At 47.9% G+C, this 21,601-nt stretch overlaps 1 protein-coding gene across 2 annotated transcripts in view; it reads right to left on the bottom strand.

Annotated features, from left to right (window-relative positions):
* The window catches only part of LOC144592878 (protein spire homolog 1-like), a 160,254-nt gene that overhangs the window by 1,952 nt on the left and 136,701 nt on the right, over window positions 1–21,601 (bottom strand). For both annotated transcript variants that reach the window (XM_078398078.1, XM_078398079.1), the window contains 4 exons: window positions 17,492–17,629; window positions 13,406–13,476; window positions 4,767–4,794; window positions 4,502–4,647 (listed from right to left, as the gene is read on the bottom strand). In XM_078398078.1, the coding sequence (XP_078254204.1) occupies window positions 4,502–4,647; window positions 4,767–4,794; window positions 13,406–13,476; window positions 17,492–17,629 (383 nt within the window). The remainder of the gene's footprint in view (window positions 1–4,501; window positions 4,648–4,766; window positions 4,795–13,405; window positions 13,477–17,491; window positions 17,630–21,601) is intronic.

The following is a 21,601-nucleotide window of genomic DNA, read 5'->3' as shown; positions in this document are numbered from 1 at the left end:
GAGGCAATGCTTTACTATTGAGCATCAGACAAGAGAAAGGACATACAACACCCCAGACATGTCATTCCATGTCCGACTCGAGTCAAGTATATCATTGTATGCACAAGTAACCCCCGGTCACTCCCTCTTCTCCCCTCTCCCATCAGGCAAGCGGTAGAGGTTTGAAAACGCACACCTCCAGATTCAGGGAAGTCATCAGTCTGAAGAAGGGTCTCGACCCAAAATGTCACCCATTCCTTCTCTCCAGAGACGCTGCCTGGCCCGCTGAGTTACTCCAGCATTTTGTGTCTACCTTCGATTTAAACCAACATCTGCAGTTCCTTCCTACACATCCTATCGACGACTAGAGAACAGTGTTGACCTACCATCTACCTCATTGGAGACCCACGGAATATCTTTATCAGTTCATAAGGTTTAGGAGTAGAATTAAGCCATTCGGCCCATCGTCTACTCCGACATTCAATCGTGGCTGATCTACCATTTCCTCTCGACCCAATTCTCCGGCCTTCTCGCCATAACCCTGGACGCGCCTTAATCTGACTTCACCTTGCACTAAACGCTATTCCCTTTATAATGTGTCTGTACACTGAACCACTCGATTGTAATCATGTATACTCTTTCCACTGACTGGATTGCACGCAATAAAATAACAAAAGCTTTTCACTGTACCTCGGTATAGACAATAGACAATAGGTGCAGGAGTAGGCCATTCAGCCCTTCGATCCAGCACCGCCATTCAATGCGATCATGGCTGATCACTCTCAATCAGTACCCCGTTCCTGCCTTCTCCCCATACCCCCTCACTCCGCTATCCTTAAGAGCTCTATCCAGCTCTCTCTTGAAAGCATCCATTGAACTGGCCTCCACTGCCTTCTGAGGCAGAGAATTCCACACCTTCACCACTCTCTGACTGAAAAAGTTCTTCCTCATCTCCGTTCTAAATGGCCTACCCCTTATTCTTAAACTGTGGCCCCTTGTTCTGGACTCCCCCAACCTTGGGAACATGTTTCCTGTCTCTAATGTGTCCAATCCCCTAATTATCTTATATGTTTCAATAAGATCCCCCCTCATCCTTCTAAATTCCAGTGTATACAAGCCTAATTGCTCCAGCCTTTCAACATACGACAGTCCCGCCATTCTGGGAATTAACCTAGTGAACCTACGCTGCACGCCCTCAATAGCAAGAATATCCTTCCTCAAATTTGGAGACCAAAACTGCACACAGTACTCCAGGTGTGGTCTCACCAGGGCCCGGTACAACTGTAGAAGGACCTCTTTGCTCCTATACTCAACTCCTCTTGTTATGAAGGCCAACATTCCATAGGCTTTCTTCACTGCCTGCTGTACCTGCATGCTTCCTTTCAGTGACTGATGCACTAGGACACCCAGATCTCGTTGAACATCCCCTCTTCCTAACTTGACACCATTCAGATAATAATCTGCCTTTCTATTCTTACTTCCAAAGTGAATAACCTCACACTTATCTACATTAAACTGCATCTGCCATGTATCCGCCCATTCACACAACCTGTCCAAGTCACCCTGCAGCCTTATTGTATCTTCCTCACAATTCACACTACCCCCCAGCTTAGTAGTGACAATACATGACAATAAACTAAACTAAACTAAATAAACTCAACTAAACCAAATACGGTGAGGTACAGGTACAATGAAAATCTTGCTTGCAGAAGAATCACTGGCACATAGAATCAGACACACATAAATTCTACAAGACAGTAAAAAGACTGTGCAAAGACTGGGCTGCACGGTGGCACAGCGGTAGAGTTGCTGCCTTATAGCCAGAGAGCCGGGTTTGATCCTGACTATGGGTGCTCCCTGTACGGAATTTGTATATCCTTCCATTGACTGCGTCGGTTTTCCCGGGGTACTCCAGTTTATTCCCACACTCCAAAGTACAGGTTTTTAGGTTAATTGGCTTTGGTAAAGATTGTAAATTGTCCCTTGTGTGTGGAGGATAGTACTGGCATATGGGGATCGCTGGTCGGTGCGGACTCGGTGGGACTAAGGGCCAGTTTCTGTGCTGCATCTCTAAACTAAACTAAAAACATTACTACAAAGGACAATGAGAAGAAGCAAGTCTGCAGTAGTGATAAGAGGGAATCTGTAGTGTTGTGTTGCAGGGGTAGGACTCCATGTGCATGCATTGCACTGATAAAATATTATAAAAGTTGCCAATATTCAACTGCTAATCTAAATCTGAACCCATCACCCATTTGATTGAGGATGATCGTGTTAAGGTATGATGACCATTTGACTAGGCCTGTACTCGCTGGAATTTGGAAGGATGAGGGGGCACCTCATTAAAACCTACCGAATAGTGAAATAATTGGATAGAGTGGATGTGGAGAGGGGAGGAGGATGTTTCTACTAGTGGGAGATTTTAGACCAGAGGGCGCAGCCTCAGAATAAAAGGACGCACCTTTAGAAACATGGTGAGGTGGAATTTCTTTAGTCAGAGGGTGGTGAATCTGTGGAATTCATTGCCACAGACGTCTGTGGAGGACGTCATTGGGTTTTTAGGGTGGAGATAGACAGGTTCTTGATTAGTAAGGGTGTCAGGGATTATGGGGAGAAGGCAGGAGATTAGGGTTGAGAGGGAAAGATAGAATAGCCATGATTGAATGGCAGAGTAGTCTCAATGGGCCGAATGGCCTACTTCTGTTCCTATGACTTATGAACTTATTTGGGAAACTCTGAGGCGATCTCTTCCTCATGCTTGTTAAATACACGTGGCGTTTCCTATTCATACTACAAACAGTGGTCACAATAACCAATGTTTTCTCTCTGGAAAATCTCACATCATATGTAAACTTTGTAAGCAGTTCGAGTGGCACAACCACAAACCACCAAAATAAATTTTTTGTCGACTAAATTTTTGTCGACACTTTTTGTGCTATGTTTAGTAACTTATTAACTTTATTTATATGCTGTAACTGTAATTATTTTTGTGCACAACCCGCAGGCATTGCCACTTTCATTTCACTGCACATCGAGTATGTGTATGTGACAAATAAATTTGACTTGACTTGACTTGACTTAAAACTGTCAGAAAGTTCATCCAACTCCAAGGCATTGTTTTTTTTTCTTTTTTACTGTCTTATGTGCAATGCGTACAGTCTTTTCGCTGACTGGTTAGCAGTCAACAAAGGTGTTTCCACACTACCTGGGCACTCGTGACAATAAACTCAACGAAACTCATTTATATATTATTTATGCTTTTGAGTGTTGTCTTGAGTGTAGGTTCCTGTGATGCTGCACCAAGCAAGATTTTCATTGTAACTATACAAATGACAACAAACTCAACTTGACATAACTTGATTTCTGAGGGCACTTCTGAGTTTTTGAATCAACCTCCATGGCAAACCCTTACTTGCCCGCATATCCATTTACTACAACTATAATCACCCCTGCCATCAGTACTCTAGCAATGGCCAAAGTCAGCCCATTTTGCAAAATATCTCCAGGTATAATTTCATCATTTGTATTCCAAATTCCCGTTAACATTCTCAACAGGAGGCGGCTACTATACTTGGAGCTAGTTCTGCCACTTAACTAGACCACAGTAATACCTACCTCACATCCTATTTAGAGTCATAGATACAGCATAGAAACAGACCCGTTGGACCATCTGGCCCACACCGGCCAACATGCCCCATCTACACTAGTCCCACCTGCCTGCGTTTGGCCCATATCCCTCTTTATTGCACATTAACTGCACTGAAGTAAAATACCAAATAAACTATAAGATCAGAGAATGCTCAAAACACTCAGAAGGTCAGGAAGCATCAATGGAGAGTCAGAGTCATACAGCACAGAAACTGGCCCTTTGACCCAACTTGCCAAAGCCAAGCAAGGTGGCCCATCTACACTAGTCCCAGTTGCCCGCGTTTGGCCCATATCCCTCGAAACCTTTCCTATCCTATCCATATACACTGTCCAAGTGTCTTTTGAATGGAAACAGACACAGGATAAATGTTCGGATGAACTTGGATAAAGATTCCCGTGGTTCCTTCCCCCTTTCACCCTATTGGTGCTGCCTGACCTGCCAAGCGTTTCCCACGACTTTATTTCAGACTTTTCAAGTATTTTGCCACGGTTGTCACGGGACACCTTTGAGTTTAGTTTATTGTCACGTGTACCAAGGTACAATGAAGAGCTTTCGTTGCGTGCTAACCAGTCAACGGAAAGACAATACATGATTACAATCGAGCCGTCCACAGTGTACGGATGCGAGATAAAGGGAATAGCATTTAAGTGCAAGATAAAGTCCAGTAAAGTCCGATCAAAGATAGTCCGAGAGTGTCCAGTGAGGTAGACAGTAACTCAGGACCGCTCTCTAGTTGTGGTAGGATGGTTCAGTTGCCTGATAACAGCTGGGAAGAAACTGTCCGTGCCACGTGACAGAACGGCGGTGTTTTGTGTGTGACTGTGTGTGTGTGTGGGGGGGGGGGGGGGGGGGAGGGGAGCTGGCGTGCAGTACCTGCCGAGACTCTTGTGCTGTCCCTCGTGCCGCCGTCGGCTGCTCGGTGCCTTCTCCGCTCTTGGTGCTTTGCTGTCTTTCGACAAGGTCGACGGTCCCAGGGAAAAGATGGGGAGGTTGCTGTAGGGTTTGGACGGCAGCCGCATCTGCATTGCGGACACAAAAGGCCGTTGAGATTATTACATCTTCTTAAACGAACAGCCCAGTTATTGATAAGACACAGAAATTAATTTGGACATAAATCTCAGCAAATGAACGTACGTACCTTCTTACAACACTGTGAACACACCGGTCTGTGGAGAGATAACCAAGTCTTAAAAACAGGTAAATAATCATCGTGTCCTTCCCGACTAAAGCAACCTACTGCAGTGGCAATGCTGCCGATTTTATCGGGAATTTTAATGCTGAGCTACATTTACAGTTCCCATCACCAGTTACCCACAATTAAAAGAGGTAGTTGATTACCCCCAACCAAAAGCAATCAATTAATATCAGATTTAGCAATTTTAATGTTATACTAAATGCACGTCAGATTTGCATTAGCAATCGTAGAGCGTGGAACTTTCACGCGTGGCCCAACTTTCCCATGCCGAACAACATGTCCCATTGACAATAGTCCCACCTGCCTACGTTTGGCTAATATCCCTTTAAACCTGCCCTAGCCATGAACCTGTCCAAATGTTTCTTAAATGTTGTGATAGTGCCTGCCACAACTACCTCCTAGCTTGTTCCATTTACCTACCACCATTTGTGTAAAAAGGTTGTCCCTCAGGTTCCTATTTAATTTTGTCCCTTACCTGGGTCAAAGACTAAATATTTACCCTATTCCCCTCATTATCTTTGATCTAAGATCACCCTTCATCCTCCTGCACTCCAGGGAATAGAGTCCTAGCCTGCTACATTAATGACTTAGAATATACATTAATGACTTAGACGAAGGGATTAAAAGTACCATTAGCAAATTTGCAGATGATACTAAGTTGGGGGGTAGTGTGAATTGTGAGGAAGATGCAATAAGGCTGCAGGGTGACTTGGACAGGTTGTGTGAGTGGGCGGATACATGTCAGATGCAGTTTAATGTAGATAAGTGTGAGGTTATTCACTTTGGAAGTAAGAATAGAAAGGCAGATTATTATCTGAATGGTGTCAAGTTAGGAGGAGGGGGAGTTCAACGAGATCTGGGTGTCCTAGTGCATCAGTCAATGAAAGGAAGCATGCAGGTACAGCAGGCAGTGAAGAAAGCCAATGGAATGTTGGCCTTCGTAACAAGAGGAGTTGAGTATAGGAGCAAAGAGGTCCTTCTACAGTTGTACCGGGCCCTGGTGAGACCGCACCTGGAGTACGGTGTGCAGTTTTGGTCTCCAAATTTGAGGAAGGATATTCTTGCTATGGAGGGTCTGCAGCGTAGGTTCACTAGGTTAATTCCCGGAATGGCGGGACTGTCGTATGTTGAAAGGCTGGAGCGATTGGGCTTGTATACACTGGAATTTAGAAGGATGAGGGGGGATCTTATTGAAACATATAAGATAATTAGGGGATTGGACACATTAGAGGCAGATAACATGTTCCCAATGTTGGGGGAGTCCAGAACAAGGGGCCACAGTTTAAGAATAAGGGGTAGGCCATTTAGAACGGAGATGAGGAAGAACTTTTTCAGTCAGAGGGTGGTGAAGGTGTGGAATTCTCTGCCTCAGAAGGCAGTGGAGGCCAGTTCGTTGGATGCTTTCAAGAGAGAGCTGGATAGAGCTCTTAAGGATAGCGGAGTGAGGGGGTATGGGGAGAAGGCAGGAACGGGGTACTGATTGAGAGTGATCAGCCATGATCGCATTGAATGGCGGTGCTGGCTCGAAGGGCTGAATGGCCTACTCCTGCACCTATTGTCTATTGTCTATTGTCAACCTCTCCCTACAGTTCAGGCCCATCGAGTCACGGCATATTCCCCATAAATCTTCTCTGCACCCTTTCCAGCTTAATAACATCTTTCCTATAACAGGGTGACCAAATATTTAGATAACTGCATAGACTGCGAGACCAGAATATCACTGAACTAACGTTAAGTCTCACTCAGGCAGGCTTCATGCCCTCCACTGTAATGGCCCCTACCTGTGAAGTGACATCTGAGGTGAATGGTTTGTATTGTCACCCAGCTCAGAAGTAAGTCCTTTTGCTAAAATGAGTGTGCTAGATCGCGGGATGATCCTCTAGTGCGGTGCAGAGGGAGTGGGGTTGTCAGTGGGGTTGTCTTTTCGAAGGGCCGTTAAACTGGGCTGTCATGGATGCAAAAGATCCGTTGGAATTCTTTCGAAGAAAGAGTGGTAGCTAGAAAGGACCTTGGTTCGGCCATAGTTGAAGTGCAGTGTGCAGTTCTGGTTGCCCCATTACTTTACATGTGGATGCTTTGGAGCAGGTGCAGAAGACGTTTACTAGAATGCTGCCTGGTTCTTTAGTTCTTCAGACTGATTGCACGGGTGGGGGGATGGGGAAGGGAGGAGAAATCGTGGTAGGTCAAGGGTGAACACAGGGGTTTGATAGGAAAATAGTTGAACAAAGGGCAGAGATGACCACACACAAGGTGTGAGACAAAAGGTTTAGAGAGTTGTAAATTGTGTAGTTACAGGATGAGTTAAGTTTAGTTTAGAGATACAGCACGGAAACAGGCCCTTCGGCCCACCGAGTCCGCACCGACCAGCGATCTAGCACGATCCTACACACTAGGGACAATTTATAATTTTACCGAAACCAATTAACCTACAGCCCCGGACGTCTTTGGAGTGTGGGAGGAAACTGAAGCACCTGGAGAAAACCCACGCGGTCACAGGGAGAATGTACAAACTCTGTGTAGATAGCCCCCGTAGTGAGGGTCTCTGGCGCTGTAAGGCAGCAACTCTACCGCTGCGCCATCGTGCCGTGGGTTGAGAATTGTTTAGGAATGTAGGTGGAGAGGCAGGGGAGTGATAGGTGCAAGGTCCAGGGGAGGGGGGAAGGGAAACGAAAGGGGTGGGGGGGAGGGTGGGGGGTTAAGGGCCTGTCCCACTTAGGCGATTTTTTAGGTGACTGCCGGCGACTGTCAAAGTCGTAGCAGATCGGCAAAATGTTCTTTTACCCTACGACAATGACCACGACAATGCCAGGTCAGGTCGATACAAGTTACTTTTTTTGTGAAACTAGCACCCGGCTAAGAAATTACACCGTCTTCGGAAACATCGCGAAATTCCCACGCTTACCTGACTGTCAAACTGTCGCCTCCAATCTACCTGTCAAATGTCCTCTGGAATTCTCTGCCTCAGAAGGCAGTGGAGGCCAATTCTCTGAATGCGTTCAAGAGAGAGCTAGATAGAGCTCTTAAGGATAGCGGAGTCAGGGGGTATGGGGAGAAGGCAGGAACGGGGTACTGATTGAGAATGATCAGCCATGATCACATTGAATGGTGGTGCTGGCTCGAAGGGCCGAATGGCCTACTCCTGCACCTATTGTCTATTGTCCTGACGGTAAATAAATTGGTTAAACAAAACTATCTTCTGGTATCTTCAAATGCCTTTTCTTAATTGAATATTTCGTGCTTCTAAATGCATCTGCGACAACCTAGCAAACCTGGGGACAGCAGGCGACAGACAGTGCCCGCAATAAGCTACGATACCTGGCGACAAGCCAGCTGTCGCCGAGAAATTTCTATCTGGAAATGTTTTCCGCGATGCGCCGAGATCCGCTACGATTCATTGAAGACTCCTCATGATCATGCCCGCGACACCCCGGCCAACGTTCGGCGACAGACTAGTCGCCGGCAGTCGCCTTAAAATGGCCTTAAAGTGGGACAGGCCCTTTATAAAGCTTTTAATATTCAGCTGTTGATTAAACGGAGGGGTAGTGGATGAGTTTAGTGCTGGCTGGGGTTTACAGTTTACATCCTCACTTCTGGATCAGAGGTGACAAGTTCCATTCCCAAAATATGAATGCAAAACCTGGGATGATGCTCCAGATGCAATCCTTGGTTTAAATCAACCTCTCATTGACGTTAATGATCCATCTATATCCTTCCTTTGTCCCGCCCCCCTGACATCAGTCTGAACAAGGGTCTCGACCCGAAACGTCACCCATTCCTTCTCTCCCGAAATGCTGCCTGACCTGCTGAGTTACTCCAGCATTTTGTGAATTAATGATCCAACGGGACTATCCCAAGGATATGCGGGTTTGTAGGTTAATTTGCCCCAGTAAAATTCTGTCCAGTGTGTAGGGAGTGGATGGTAGGATGATCGATGGTTGGCATGGACTCAGTGGGCCGAAGGGGTTTATTTCCATGCAGTATCTTTCAATTCAATTAAATCTCAAAGTACTCTTCCAGTGGCCTAGTCGCCGTGCCAACAAGATTATCCAGTCATTTATTCACAAAATGCTGGAGTAACTCAGCAGGTCAGGCAGCATCTCGGGAGAGAAGGAATGGGTCCAGTCACTATTTTGGTGTTGACGGGAGCAATAAGTACGAGAGTGCTAGCCGGCATTAAATTTGACATCCTTAATGAACAGGAAAGATCAGAGTTTCAGCCAGTGATCCATCACACTCAGTGCCAAACAACCACCTCATACTGAAACTGAGAGTAACTTCACATCATGCATTTGGGCCATTCACGTAGTAAGCCAGCAATGCTACAAATACTGAAGTGCTTTTTGTGTATTTTTCTCCTTAGAAACTATCTGCACAGAAACCTCATGATGACGAAACTTCGGAAAGATTAATGCGAACTGTTAACCATTTGGAGTGTGACCTCAATGAACAGGGCAACACAGAGACACAGCTGGTCGAGCTGCTGCCTCACAGTTCCAGATTCAATCCTGACCTCGGGTGCTGTCCGTACGGAGTTTGCAGGTTCTCCCTGTGACTGCGTGGGTTTTCTCCGGGTGCTCCAGTTTCCGCCCACACCCCAAAGACGTGCAGGTTTATTGGTCAATTGGCCTCTGTAAATTGTCCTCGTGTGCATGAAGTGGGGATGCAACATAGAACTAGTGTGAACGAGTGACGGATGGTCGGCATGGACTAGGTGGGCCATTAAATTTGTTTCCACATTGTATCTCTAAAGTAAATTAAACTAGTGGGTGGCACAGTGGTGCAGCAGTAGAGTTGCTGCCTTACAGCGGCAGAAATCCGGGTTCAATCATGACTACGGGTGCTGTCTGCACGTAGTTTGCACATTCTCCCTCTGATAATGTGGGTTTTTGTCCGGGTGCTCCGGTTTCATCCCACATCCCAAAGACGCACGGGTTTGTAGGTGAATTGGCTTCTATAAAAGTTGTCCCTAGAGTGCAGGATGGAATGAGTGTATGGATGATCGCTGGTCGGCACAGACTCAGTGGTCCAAAGGGCCTGTTTCCACGCTGTACTTCTAAACTAAACAGCTGCCGCCCATCATTTTTGTCTTTGCGCAAAATGAAACCAGGGAGCTGAAATTTGAGATCTTTGTGGTCTGCCGACTATTGAGCATCGTGGGCAGAACCACGCTGGCTCCACGCGCCACATCCTAGTGGCGGCAACTGTGGGAACAGTGTGGGGTGGCGCAGCGGTAGAGTTGCTGCCTTACAGCACCAGAGACCCGGGTTCAACCCCGACTACGGGTGCTGTCCGTAAGGAGTTTGTTCCTTCTCCCTGTGACCGTGTGGGCTTTCTTCGGGTGCTCTGGTTTCCTCCCACACTCCAAATATGTGCAGGTTAATTGGCGTCTGTAAATTGCCCCCTAGTGTGTAGGATGTAAAACTGGGATAACATTGAACTAGCATCCGGCTGATCGCTGGTCGGCACGGGCTTGGTGGGCTGAGGAGCCTGTTTCCATGCTGTATCTCTAAACTAAACCTCAGTTCGCTTACAAAGGGAACTCATGATTTGTGTAAACAGATCCCACCATACTTAGAAGGCACAAGAGACAGCAGATGTGTTGGAAGGAACTGCAGGTGCTGGTTTAAACCGAAGATAGACATTGCAGATGCTGGAATCCTGAGCAAAACACAAAGTGTTGGTGGAACTAACTAACTAAACAGAGTCAATAGGGTCTTGTAGGAAACAGGTTCCCAATGTTGGGGGAGTCCAGACCCAGGGGCCACAGTTTAAGGATAATGGGTAGGCCATTTAGAACGGAGATGAGGAAAAACCTTTTTCACCCAGAGAGTTGTGAATCTGTGGAATTCTCTGCCTTAGAAGGCAGTGGAGGCCGATTCTCTGGATGCTTTCAAGGGAGAGTTAGAGCTCTTAATGATAGCGGAGTCAGGGGGTATGGGGAGAAGGCAGGAACGGGGTACTGATTGTGGATGATCAGCCATGGTCACATTGAATGGCGGTGCTGGCTCGAAGGGCCGAATGGCCTATCATATCATATCATATACATACAGCCGGAAACAGGCCCTTTCGGCCCACCAAGTCTGTGCCGCCCAGCGATCCCCGTATATTAACACTATCCTACACCCACTAGGGACAATTTTTACATTTACCCAGCCAATTAACCTACATACCTGTACGTCTTTGGAGTGTGGGAGGAAACCGAAGATCTCGGAGAAAACCCACGCAGGTCACGGGGAGAACGTACAAACTCCTTACAGTACAGCACCCGTAGTCAGGATCGAACCTGAGTCTCCGGCGCTGCATTCGCTGTAAAGCAGCAACTCTACCGCTGCGCTACCGTGCCGCCCTACTCCTGCATCTATTGTCTATTGTCTATTGTCTATTGACCATCAACAAACTGTTAATAATACTGGCTTGGTTGGAGTGGAGCGAGACAGGACAAAGCCTCGCCCATTGTCTTTATGGGGTCCCCACTGCTGACAGAGGAGGAACCATGTGGAAGCCACGTTCTCCCCTTGAGTGCTGCCAATGGGTTGCAGGGGGCAGTGGGCAGTGGCTGAACGGGCGGGGGCAGGGGCCCAGGGGGGAAGGGGGCAGTGGGCAGCGGCTGAGTGGGCGGGGGCAGGGGCCCAGGGCACCAGGGGACATGGGGGGAAGGGGGCAGTGGGCAGCGGCTGAGCGGGCGGGGGCAGGGGCCCAGGGGGGAAGGGGGCAGTGGGCAGCGGCTGAGTGGGCGGGGGCAGGGGCCCAGGGGGGAAGGGGGCAGTGGGCAGCGGCTGAGTGGGCGGGGGCAGGGGCCCAGGGGGGAAGGGGGCAGTGGGCAGCGGCTGAGTGGGCGGGGGCAGGGGCCCAGGGGGGAAGGGGGCAGTGGGCAGCGGCTGAGTGGGCGGGGGCAGGGGCCCAGGGGGGAAGGGGGCAGTGGGCAGCGGCTGAGCGGGCGGGGGCAGGGGCCCAGGGGGGAAGTGGGCAGCGGCTGAGTGGGCGGGGGCAGGGGCCCAGGGCACCAGGGGACATGGGGGGAAGGGGGCAGTGGGCAGCGGCTGAGTGGGCGGGGGCAGGGGCCCAGGGGGGAAGGGGGCAGCGGGCAGCGGCTGAGCGGGCGGGGGCAGGGGCCCAGGGGGGAAGGGGGCAGCGGCTGAGCGGGCGGGGGCAGGGGCCCAGGGGGGAAGGGGGCAGTGGGCAGTGGCTGAGCGGGCGGGGGCAGGGGCCCAGGGGGGAAGGGGGGGAAGGGGGCAGCGGGCAGCGGCTGAGCGGGCGGGGGCAGGGGCCCAGGGGGGAAGGGGGCAGTGGGCAGCGGCTGAGCGGGCGGGGGCAGGGGCCCAGGGGGGAAGGGGGCAGCGGGCAGCGGCTGAGCGGGCGGGGGCAGGGGCCCAGGGGGGAAGGGGGCAGCGGCTGAGAATGATGAAGGCCTGGGAAAAGGCCAATACCATGGCTTGTGAGCGATGCATTCAAATCAGAGGAAGTGTAGAACAAAAACATTACCTTTCAACCTGTTAAGCCCTGGTGACAATGAAAACTCTCTCAACAAAAGACATATTTGACAGCACACATACCCAGTCATCCCCTGTTGATCTGTTTTACCATCCTCTGTGTGAAAAGTTGCCCTTCAAGTTCTTATTAAACCTTTCCCCTCTCACCTTAAATCTATGCCCTCCAGTTTATAATTCCCCCATCCCTGGGGAAAAGATTGTACATTCACCCTATCTATCTATTCCCCCCATGATTTTATATACCTTTACAAGATCTAGACTCTACAAAGACATAGTCTGCCCTCATCCTCCTGCTCTGCAAAGACTAAAGTCATAACCTGTCCAACCTCTCCCTGTAACTCTGTCCCTCGAGTCCAGTCAATGTAATAGCTGTCAAATATTTCCCGTAGTTTAGTTTAGTTTAGAGATACAGTGTGGAAACAGGCTCTTTGGCCCATCGAGTAGTTCAATGTCCTGCATACCAGACATAGATAGGAATCGCAGGGCTTGGGTCGGCCCGCTGCGGACCTTTCACCGTCCGGCGCGGCCTGGAACGTGGCAACTTCAACAGCCTGACCGCGGGAGAAGACAGCAGGGGAAGAGAAAAGACATTCTGGCCTTCCATCACAGTGAGGAGGTGACTGGAGGAGACTCACTGTGATGGATGTTTCCTTTTTTTTTTTGTGTTGGTTTGTGATTGTGTGTGTTATTGCCTATTTTTACTGCTCTTACTGTTGGACTGTGGGTAACGGAATCTCGTCCAAAAGACATTTTTTGGATGACAATAAAGGCTATTCTGATTCTGATTCTGAAATGTACAGAAATTAATTAACCTACCAACCCGCACATGTTTAGGATGTGGGTGGAAACTGAAGCACCCTGAAGAAACCCACGCAGTCACAGGGAGAACGTGCAAACTCCACACAGACGGCACCCGAGGTCAGGAGCTAATACGGGTGTCTGGCGCTGTAAGGCAGCAGCTCTACCGCTGTGCCACCGTGCGGCACGGGCTGATGACACCTGATTCAGTTGCCACCTGATTGAAGAGCAGAGGCAAAGCAGCAACAAGACAAGGTGTGTGATAGAGGGAGGATGCATGACGATGAGGCATACCTTTTGCAGAATTGGCAGGTATACGACCAGGTGAAAATAGAGAACCTCTTTGTCCGGCAGCAGAAACACAGCTGTAGAGAGAGAGAGGGAAGAGATCAAGAGTCACACTTTGCACCGTGTCGTTAGAACGGGCTAGTCAAGAGTGGCACAACAGATATGTAAACGCTATACTCTATAAAACCCATAACAAAAAAACAAAAAAGTTATTTAAAGATAGATAGGTTCGCTAGGTAATAAAATCTAATAGAATCTAATCTTATAACCTTAAACTTATGTGCCCTGGTTTTTGATTCCCCTGCTGTGGGTAAAACCCTACCTATTCTCCACATGATCTACACTTCTATTTGATCACCCCCTCAGCCTCCTTCAAAGTAGGTGAGACTAACTTAGATGTGGAATCTGGGTCGGAGCGTGCAAGTTGGGCCAAAGGGCCTGTTTCCGTGCTGCATGAGCTCCTAACTCAATCACAATGTGTTAAGAAATGTTTAGACATTTGAACAGGCAAGGCACAGAAGGATACGGATCTAACGAGGACGAATGCAATCAGTGTAGATGTGCAAAAAGATCTGTGCACCGTGGGCCAAGGGACCCATTTCTGTGCTGTACAACTCAGACGTATGGGCTAGTCTAGGAAAGAAGGGCCAAATTCCTTCCCTGATAGACAATGGAAAACACAACATGGTTTTAAAATAATCCGAGGATGGTTTTTGGTCATTATGTAGGGCATGGAGTATTTGGAGTATTGTGCAGCAGTTTTGGGCCCCATATAGAAACATAGAAAATAGGTGCAGGAGGAGGCCATTTGGCCCTTCGAGCCAGCACTGCCATTCATTGTGATTATGGCTGATCATCCACAATCAGTAACCTGTGCCCGCCTTCTCCCCATATCCCCTGATTCCACTAGCCCCCAGAGCTCTATCTAACTCTCTTTTAAATTCATCCAGTGAATTGACCTCCACTGCCTTCTGTGGCAGAGAATTCCACAAATTCACAACTCTCTGGGTGAAAGAGTTTCCTCTCACCTCAGTTTTAAATGGCCTCCCCTTTAGACTGTGTCCCCTGGGAACATTTTTCCTGCATCTAGCTTGTCTAGTCCTTTTATAATTTTATACGTCTCTATAAGATCCCCTCTCATCCTTCTAAACTCCAGTGAATACAAGCCCAGTCTTTCCAATCTTTCCTCATATGACAGTCGCGCCACCCCAGGGATTAACCTCGTGAACCTACGCTGCACTGCCTCAATAGCAAGGACGTCCTTCCTCCAATTAGGAGGCCAAAACTGGTCCAGATATGACCAGTGTACTCCAGATACTCCAGATGTGGTCTCAACAGGGCAATGTACAACTGCAGAAGGACCTCTTTGCTTCTATACTCAAATCCTCTTGTTATGAAGGCCAACATGCCATTAGCTTTCTTCACTGCCTGCTGCACCTGCACGCTTACTTTCAGTGACTGGTGTACAAGGACACTCAGGTCACGTTGCACTTCCCCTTTACCTAATCTGACACCTCGTGAACCTACGCTGCACTGCCTCAATAGCAAGGACGTCCCTCCATTGAGATAATAATCTGCCTCCTTGTTTTTGCCGCCAAAGTGGATAACCTCACATTTATCTACATTATACTGCATCTGCCACGCATCTGCCCACTCACTCAACCTAGCCAAGTCACACTGCAACCTCCTACCATCCTCTTCGTAGTTCACACTGCCACCCAGCTTGTGTCATTTGCAAACTTGCTAGTGTTACTTCTAATTCCATCTGAGGAAGGATGTGCTGGGGTTGGAGAGGGTCCAGAGGAGGTTTACGAGAATGATTGCAGGAATCATTGGGTTAACATATGATGAGCGTTTGAGGGCACTGGGCCTGTACTCACTGGAGTTTAGAAGGATGAGGGGGGACCTCATTGAAACTTACCGAACAGTGAAAGGCCTAGGTAGAGTGAATGTGGAGAGGATGTTTCCACTAGTGGGAGAGTCGAGGACCAGAGGGCACAACCACAGAATAAAAGGATGTACCTTTAGAAAGGAGATGAGGAGGAATCTTTTTCGTCAGAAGGGTGGTGAATCTGTGAAATCATCGCCACAGAAGGCTGTGGAGGCTATCAATGGATTTTTTAAGGCAGAGATCGATAGATTCTTGATTAGTACGGTTGTCAGGGGGTTATGGGGAGAAGGCAGAATGGGGTTGAGAGGGAAAGATAGGTCAGCCATGATTGAATGGCGGAGTGGACTCGATGAACCAAATGACCTTATTCTGTTCCCAGAACTTATGAACTATGTGCAAGATTTAAAAATGGATTAACTTTGTTTTAATTAGCTGTAATGGTGGGTTTGAACCTGTGTCTATCGTCAATAGACCAGCTTTTGAATGTTGGATCAAAAATCAGAAAAAAGGGTATTTAAGTGTGTGCCTGAATGTTCAAATGCTCTGGTCAATAACATGAGGCTTTGGAGAACTAAACTATTTTACATTTCTATTTTTGTGCAATGAGCATATGACAATGACTCAAAATTCCCATGACAAGCATTTTTTCAGTCGGAGCCTTCATCTGAAATCACCTGATCAATGAACTGCCTTGCAAACCACACGGACAAACAAATATTTAAAATCCGAGACAAAATAATTGTAAAAAAGTTTTGGAATCCAGAATATAAAACTCATTGAACATTTTAGTATCCACCTCACTGGAGTATGGAAAGAAAATCCTATCTGATCTTTGTTTTTGTTTTTCAATTTTCAAGAACATTACTAAAAAAACGGACTTACATTCTTAAAGTGCTTTAAAAGGCACAAGATCATTCAATAGACACTGGGTCGCACAGTTACGCAGCTTGAAATAGGCCCTTCGGCAATCCTTGTCCTGCCTTCTCCACATAACTCCTGACACCCATACTAATCACGAATCTCAATCTCCGCCTTAAAAACATCCAATGACTTGGTCTCCACCAAAGATAATAGAACAGAGCAAGATAGACCATTCGACCCCAAAAAACGTAGTATGTCATGGCGCCATTTTAGTAGGCAGAAACATTTCAAAAGAAAAATAACCAAAATCTGTGAATTGATAGATGAGATATATTCTGCATTTTTATGGTATCATCACACACACTGTTCCCCCACAACACTGATTACACTACGAGAGGCATAACGAACGGCAGGTTTTGCTTACTAAAATGGTGGACGTTACGCTCCTTTGCGTACTACACTTCAGTATAGGCGAGTTCGACAGAGTGGTCTATCTTGCTCCTCTAGTATCTTTGGTCTCCACAGCTGTCTGTGGCAATGAATTCCAGATTCACCACCCTCTGGCTAAGGAAATTCCTCCTCATCTCCTTTCCAAAATCCTTTTATTCTGAGGCTGTGCCCTCTGGTCCTAGACTCTCCCACTAGTGGAAACATCCTCTCCACATACACTCTATCCAAGTCTTTCACTATTTGGTAAGTTTCAATTAGGTTCCCCCCCTCTTATCTTTCTAAACTCCAGCGAGTACATGCCCAGTGCCATCAAATGCTCATTATAAGTTAACCCAATCGTAAGTATAAGAAAATAACTGCAGATGCTGGTACAAATCGATTTATTCACAAAATGCTGGAGTAATTCAGCAGGTCAGGCAGCATCTCGGGAGAGAAGGAATGGGTGACGTTTCGGGTCGAGACCCTTCTTCAGACGAAGGGTCTCGACCCGAAACGTCACCCATTCCTTCTCTCCCGAGATGCTGCCTGACCTGCTGAGTTACTCCAGCATTTTGTGAATAATCCAATCGTAAGTATTTCCGGGACCCTTTCGAAAGCCAGCACATCCTTCCTCAGATATGGGGCCCCTAAAACCGCACAATTTGCTTCTTCCTGCATATTGAAATGTTGCTTTTGTGGTGTTTTTTTTGTTGTCAGAACTGATGCATCTGGCAGATTGTTTTGCTTTTCTATCACGTGCCGTCCGTCAGAAGGGCGATGTGGTTCTCCCGACTGTTCGGGAGTCGACCGTGGAGAGAGAGGCGAGAAAGGTTGTTCAAAGAACTTTTAAAGGAGTTGATTGAACTAGTTCAACTGAGTTGAAACAAGTTTGTTCGCAGGCTGACACAAACCTTCCCCTTCTTTAGGGCCGTGTAGACATCTTTGTACTGCTGGTATTTCTCCAGTTCCGCTTTCACCAGGACTTGTCGGATGTGCATCACCTCCTCCACAGTCAGGGCCAGGCACTCGACCGGGTAACAAAACTCCTCCTGCAACACATCAGCCACACTCAGCGCCAGCCTTTGCAGTGCAATGTATTCAATCACTCCATTTTAATTCCAATTTGCACTCATGTTTGTCGCCGATGCAAAATCAATGCAAGTAACAATCAGGGAAGGTGGATGATGGGATACACTGGCACCACACATTGCCTCCAAGGGAATACACACAGACACGAGCACACTCAAGAAGGATGAGAGGGGATCTTATAGTAGAGACATATAAAATTATAAAAGGACTGGACAAGCTAGATGCACGAAAAATGTTCCCAATGTTGGGCGAGTCCAGAACCAGGGGCCACAGTCTTAGAATCAAGGGGAGGCCATTTAAAATTGAGGTGAGAAGCAACCTTTTCACCCAGAGAGTTGTGAATTTGTGGAATTCTCTGCCACAGAGGGCAGTGGAAGCCAAATCACTGGATTAATTTAAGAGAGAGTTAGATACTCTAGGGGCTAGTGGAATTAAGGGATATGGGGAGAAGGCAGGCACGGGTTATTGATTGTGGACGATCAGCCATGATCACAATGAATGGCGGTGCTGGCTCGAAGGGCCGAATGACCTCCTCCTGCACCTATTTTCTATGTTTCTGTTTCTATGAATTGGCATGTAGAGCCTCATGGAGTTAGCTTAGTTCAGTTTAGAGATACAGCACGGAAACAAGCCCTGTGGCCCACCGAGTCCGCACCGACCATTGATTCCCGCACATTATCACTATCCTACACACACACACACACACACACACACACACACACACACACACACACACACCAGGGATAATTTACAATATTACCAAGCCAATTAGCCTACAAAACCTGTACGTCGTCGGAAAGCGTGGAAGAAACCAGAGCACCCGGAGAAATCCCACGCATGTCATGGGGAGAACGTACAAACTCCGTACTGACAGCACCCGTGATCAGGATCGAACCCGGGTCTCTGGCGCTGTGAGGGCAGCAACTCTACCGCTGCGCCACCGTGCCGCCCATAATGCAACACAGCTTCTTGCCCTTCAGTCTAACCGATCCACATTGTCCATCCAGCACCCATTTATACGAAGCTAATCCTGTCCCACTCCCTCAGGTGGGTGAGAATGGCATAGCATTAACCGAGTGTTGGACACAAACTGCTGGAGTAACTCAGCAGGTCATGTGGCATCCATGGAGAAGAGGGACGAGTGATGTTTCGGGTTTGGACCCTTCATCAGACCAGGTGGTGTGTGGTTCCAGTGTAAACACCACCAGATGATTGCATCCACCTTCCTTCAAGTTCAGGTAGTGTGCCGGGAATAGGACACATCCTGTGCACTTTTGCCCCAGCCCACAATCTTGTTTCCATTGAGGACCCTCCAATGCTTGAACCACAACACATTGCTGTACGGAAATCCACCGAGCAAATGTTCAAACGTGGGATATTTTCAGCACAGAAATGCACAGGAATGTCAGAAAACAACACGAGTTGAGGAATCACTCTTCAATCACGCAGGGGCAACATTTTTCAAACGGGATCGCAAGGCATGATTTGCCTTTAATTTCTTTACCCCAATCAACCGGGTGAGAAATAGTTTCTAAATTCTCAGTGTTCATGGAGGCCTCCAAAACATAACGTACACACGAACACCTCAAGATTCCAGCAGCAATAGTTACAGGTAGACAGTCAGCAGGCATCAAGGATTTAAGGAGGCAAACAGGATTGCTGACATTAGTACTGATGCTGTGCAAGACTTTAGTGGAGTTTTTTTGTATTGAATCGTTTGGAAGTTGTAGCATTGAAATGGCCCCTTCAGTCCACCGGGTCCACGCGGAAGGAGCCAGCGCTGCCGTCGCAGCTGCGGCTTGCCTGCAGTCCGTCTGTCTTTTGTGTTTTTTGTTGTTTTTGTCTCAATTGTAGTGTTAATATGATGTAGTGTTGTATGTTATGTTTTGGGGGGGTGGGAGGGAACGGGAACTGTAACTGTAACATTCTCTCTCCAGAACGGAGACGCGACCTTTGTTCTGTGCCGTGTCTCCGTTCCCGTTGCGGCCTCCCACCGGCCATGCACCTGGGACCACCTGGGTCTCTGGTTCGCAGAGCCCGCGGTCCGGACTCACCACCTGCGGCGCTGGCTGCCTGCGAATGCTGCGGGAACGGCTGCGACTCGTCTCCGGAGGCTCCGGCGCGGGCCGCGTGGACGTCGGAAGCCCGCAGGCCCCTGGATGGGGGCCGACATCGGGAGCTCCGGCAGCGGCAGAGGCAACGTGTTCGCCCGCCCCGAATCGCGGGGCTTGGGTCTGCCCGCCACGGACCTTTCACCATCTGGCGCGGCCTGAAATAGGCCGCGGGATTTTTTTTCACCGCCCAGCGGGGGCTTCAATGTCGGGAGCCCCGACCGCCCCGACGTGGCAACTCCAACAGCCTGACCGCGGGACAAGACGGCAGGGAAGAGAAAAAGACATTCTGGCCTTCCATCACAGTGAGGAGGGACTGGAGGAGACTCACTGTGATGGATGTTTCTTTTTGTTTGGTGTTAGTTGTGATTGTATGTGTTATTGCATTTTTATTGATTAATCTTATTGGTCTTATTGTTCAACTGCGGGTAATGTTTCATTTTACTACACATTTATGTGTATGTAACAAATAAACGACTATTGATTGACTATTGATTATCGATCACCTGTTCACATTGCTTGTGAGTGTGGTTTAAGGTGAGGATGGAAAGATTTAATAGGGAAGATAGACACAAAATGCTGGAGTAACTCAGTGGGAACTTGAGAGGTAACTTTTTCACACGAAGGGTGGTGTGTGTATGGAACGAGCTGCCGGAGGAGGTAGTTGAGGCAGGTACTATCTATCACAGCGTTTAAGAAACATCTAGACAGGTACATGAATAGGACAGGTTTAGAGGAATGTGGGCCAAACATGGGCAGGTGGGACTAGTGTAGGTGCGACATGTTGCCCAGTGTGGGCAAGTTGGGCCAAAGGGCCTGTTTCCACACTGTAGGAGTCTATGACTGTATGACTTCTATGTTAGCCCAATTTTGCATTAATTCCCTACATACCAGGTGCAATTTTACAGACTCAAATTAACCAATAAATTCGCATGTCTTTGGAATGGAGGTGGAAACCGGAGCACCCAGAGGAAACTCACACAATTATGGGGAGAGCGTGCAAACTCCACACAGACAGCACCCAAGGTCAGGATTGAATTTGGTTTTCTGGCGCCGTGAGGCGGCAGCTTTACCAGCTGTGCCATCCCTTCTACTGCCTCAGAGCTTGTCTCCTTACTTAAGGAAGGAAACAATGGCTTTTAAGTAAGTCCAGGGAAGGCTGATCACAAGGACTGGAGGAGACTCACTGTGATGGATGTTTCTTTGATGGATGTTTCTTTTTTGTGTGTTTTTGGGGTTGGGTGGTTTGAGTGCCTGTTTGATGCTTTTATTGTTGGACTGTGTTTTGGGGGGTTTTGGGGTGTGTGATTTGAATGCCTATTTAATGCTTCTATTGTTGGACTGTGTTTTGGGGGGTTTTTGGGGTTGGGTAATTTGGGTGCCTGTTTAGTGCTTTTATTGTTGGACTGTGGGTGATTGAATTAACATTTTGTTCAAGATGGCCGCGCCGTTGTGTTTTGGCTGCCTGCCACTGTATGTTTCTTTTTTTCCTAGTCAGATGTGCAGCACTTTGGTCAACGTGGGTTGTTTTTAAATGTGCTATACAAATAAATTGACTTGACTTGACTTGACTTGACATATCTGATGGGAAAGATTCAGACGTCAATGGTCTCTGGAATCTGGAGATGAATGGAAATAAGGACTGATCCATTTAAAGCATGGACGAATTTCTTCCTTCTCAGGGCTGGGAATCTTTTGAATTCCCCACTCCTGAGAATTCCCCACTCCGGATAGTCGAGAGCGGAGATTGATAGAACTTTAGACTTTGGTGGAATCAACGGCCACTGGGATCAGAACAAGTCAAGGTGAGAGAACGCAAGT

Source organism: Rhinoraja longicauda, chromosome 4 (genome assembly GCF_053455715.1).
Source record: "Rhinoraja longicauda isolate Sanriku21f chromosome 4, sRhiLon1.1, whole genome shotgun sequence".
Classification (NCBI taxonomy): domain Eukaryota; kingdom Metazoa; phylum Chordata; class Chondrichthyes; order Rajiformes; family Arhynchobatidae; genus Rhinoraja; species Rhinoraja longicauda.
This window is presented reverse-complemented; position numbering and strand designations above follow the sequence as displayed.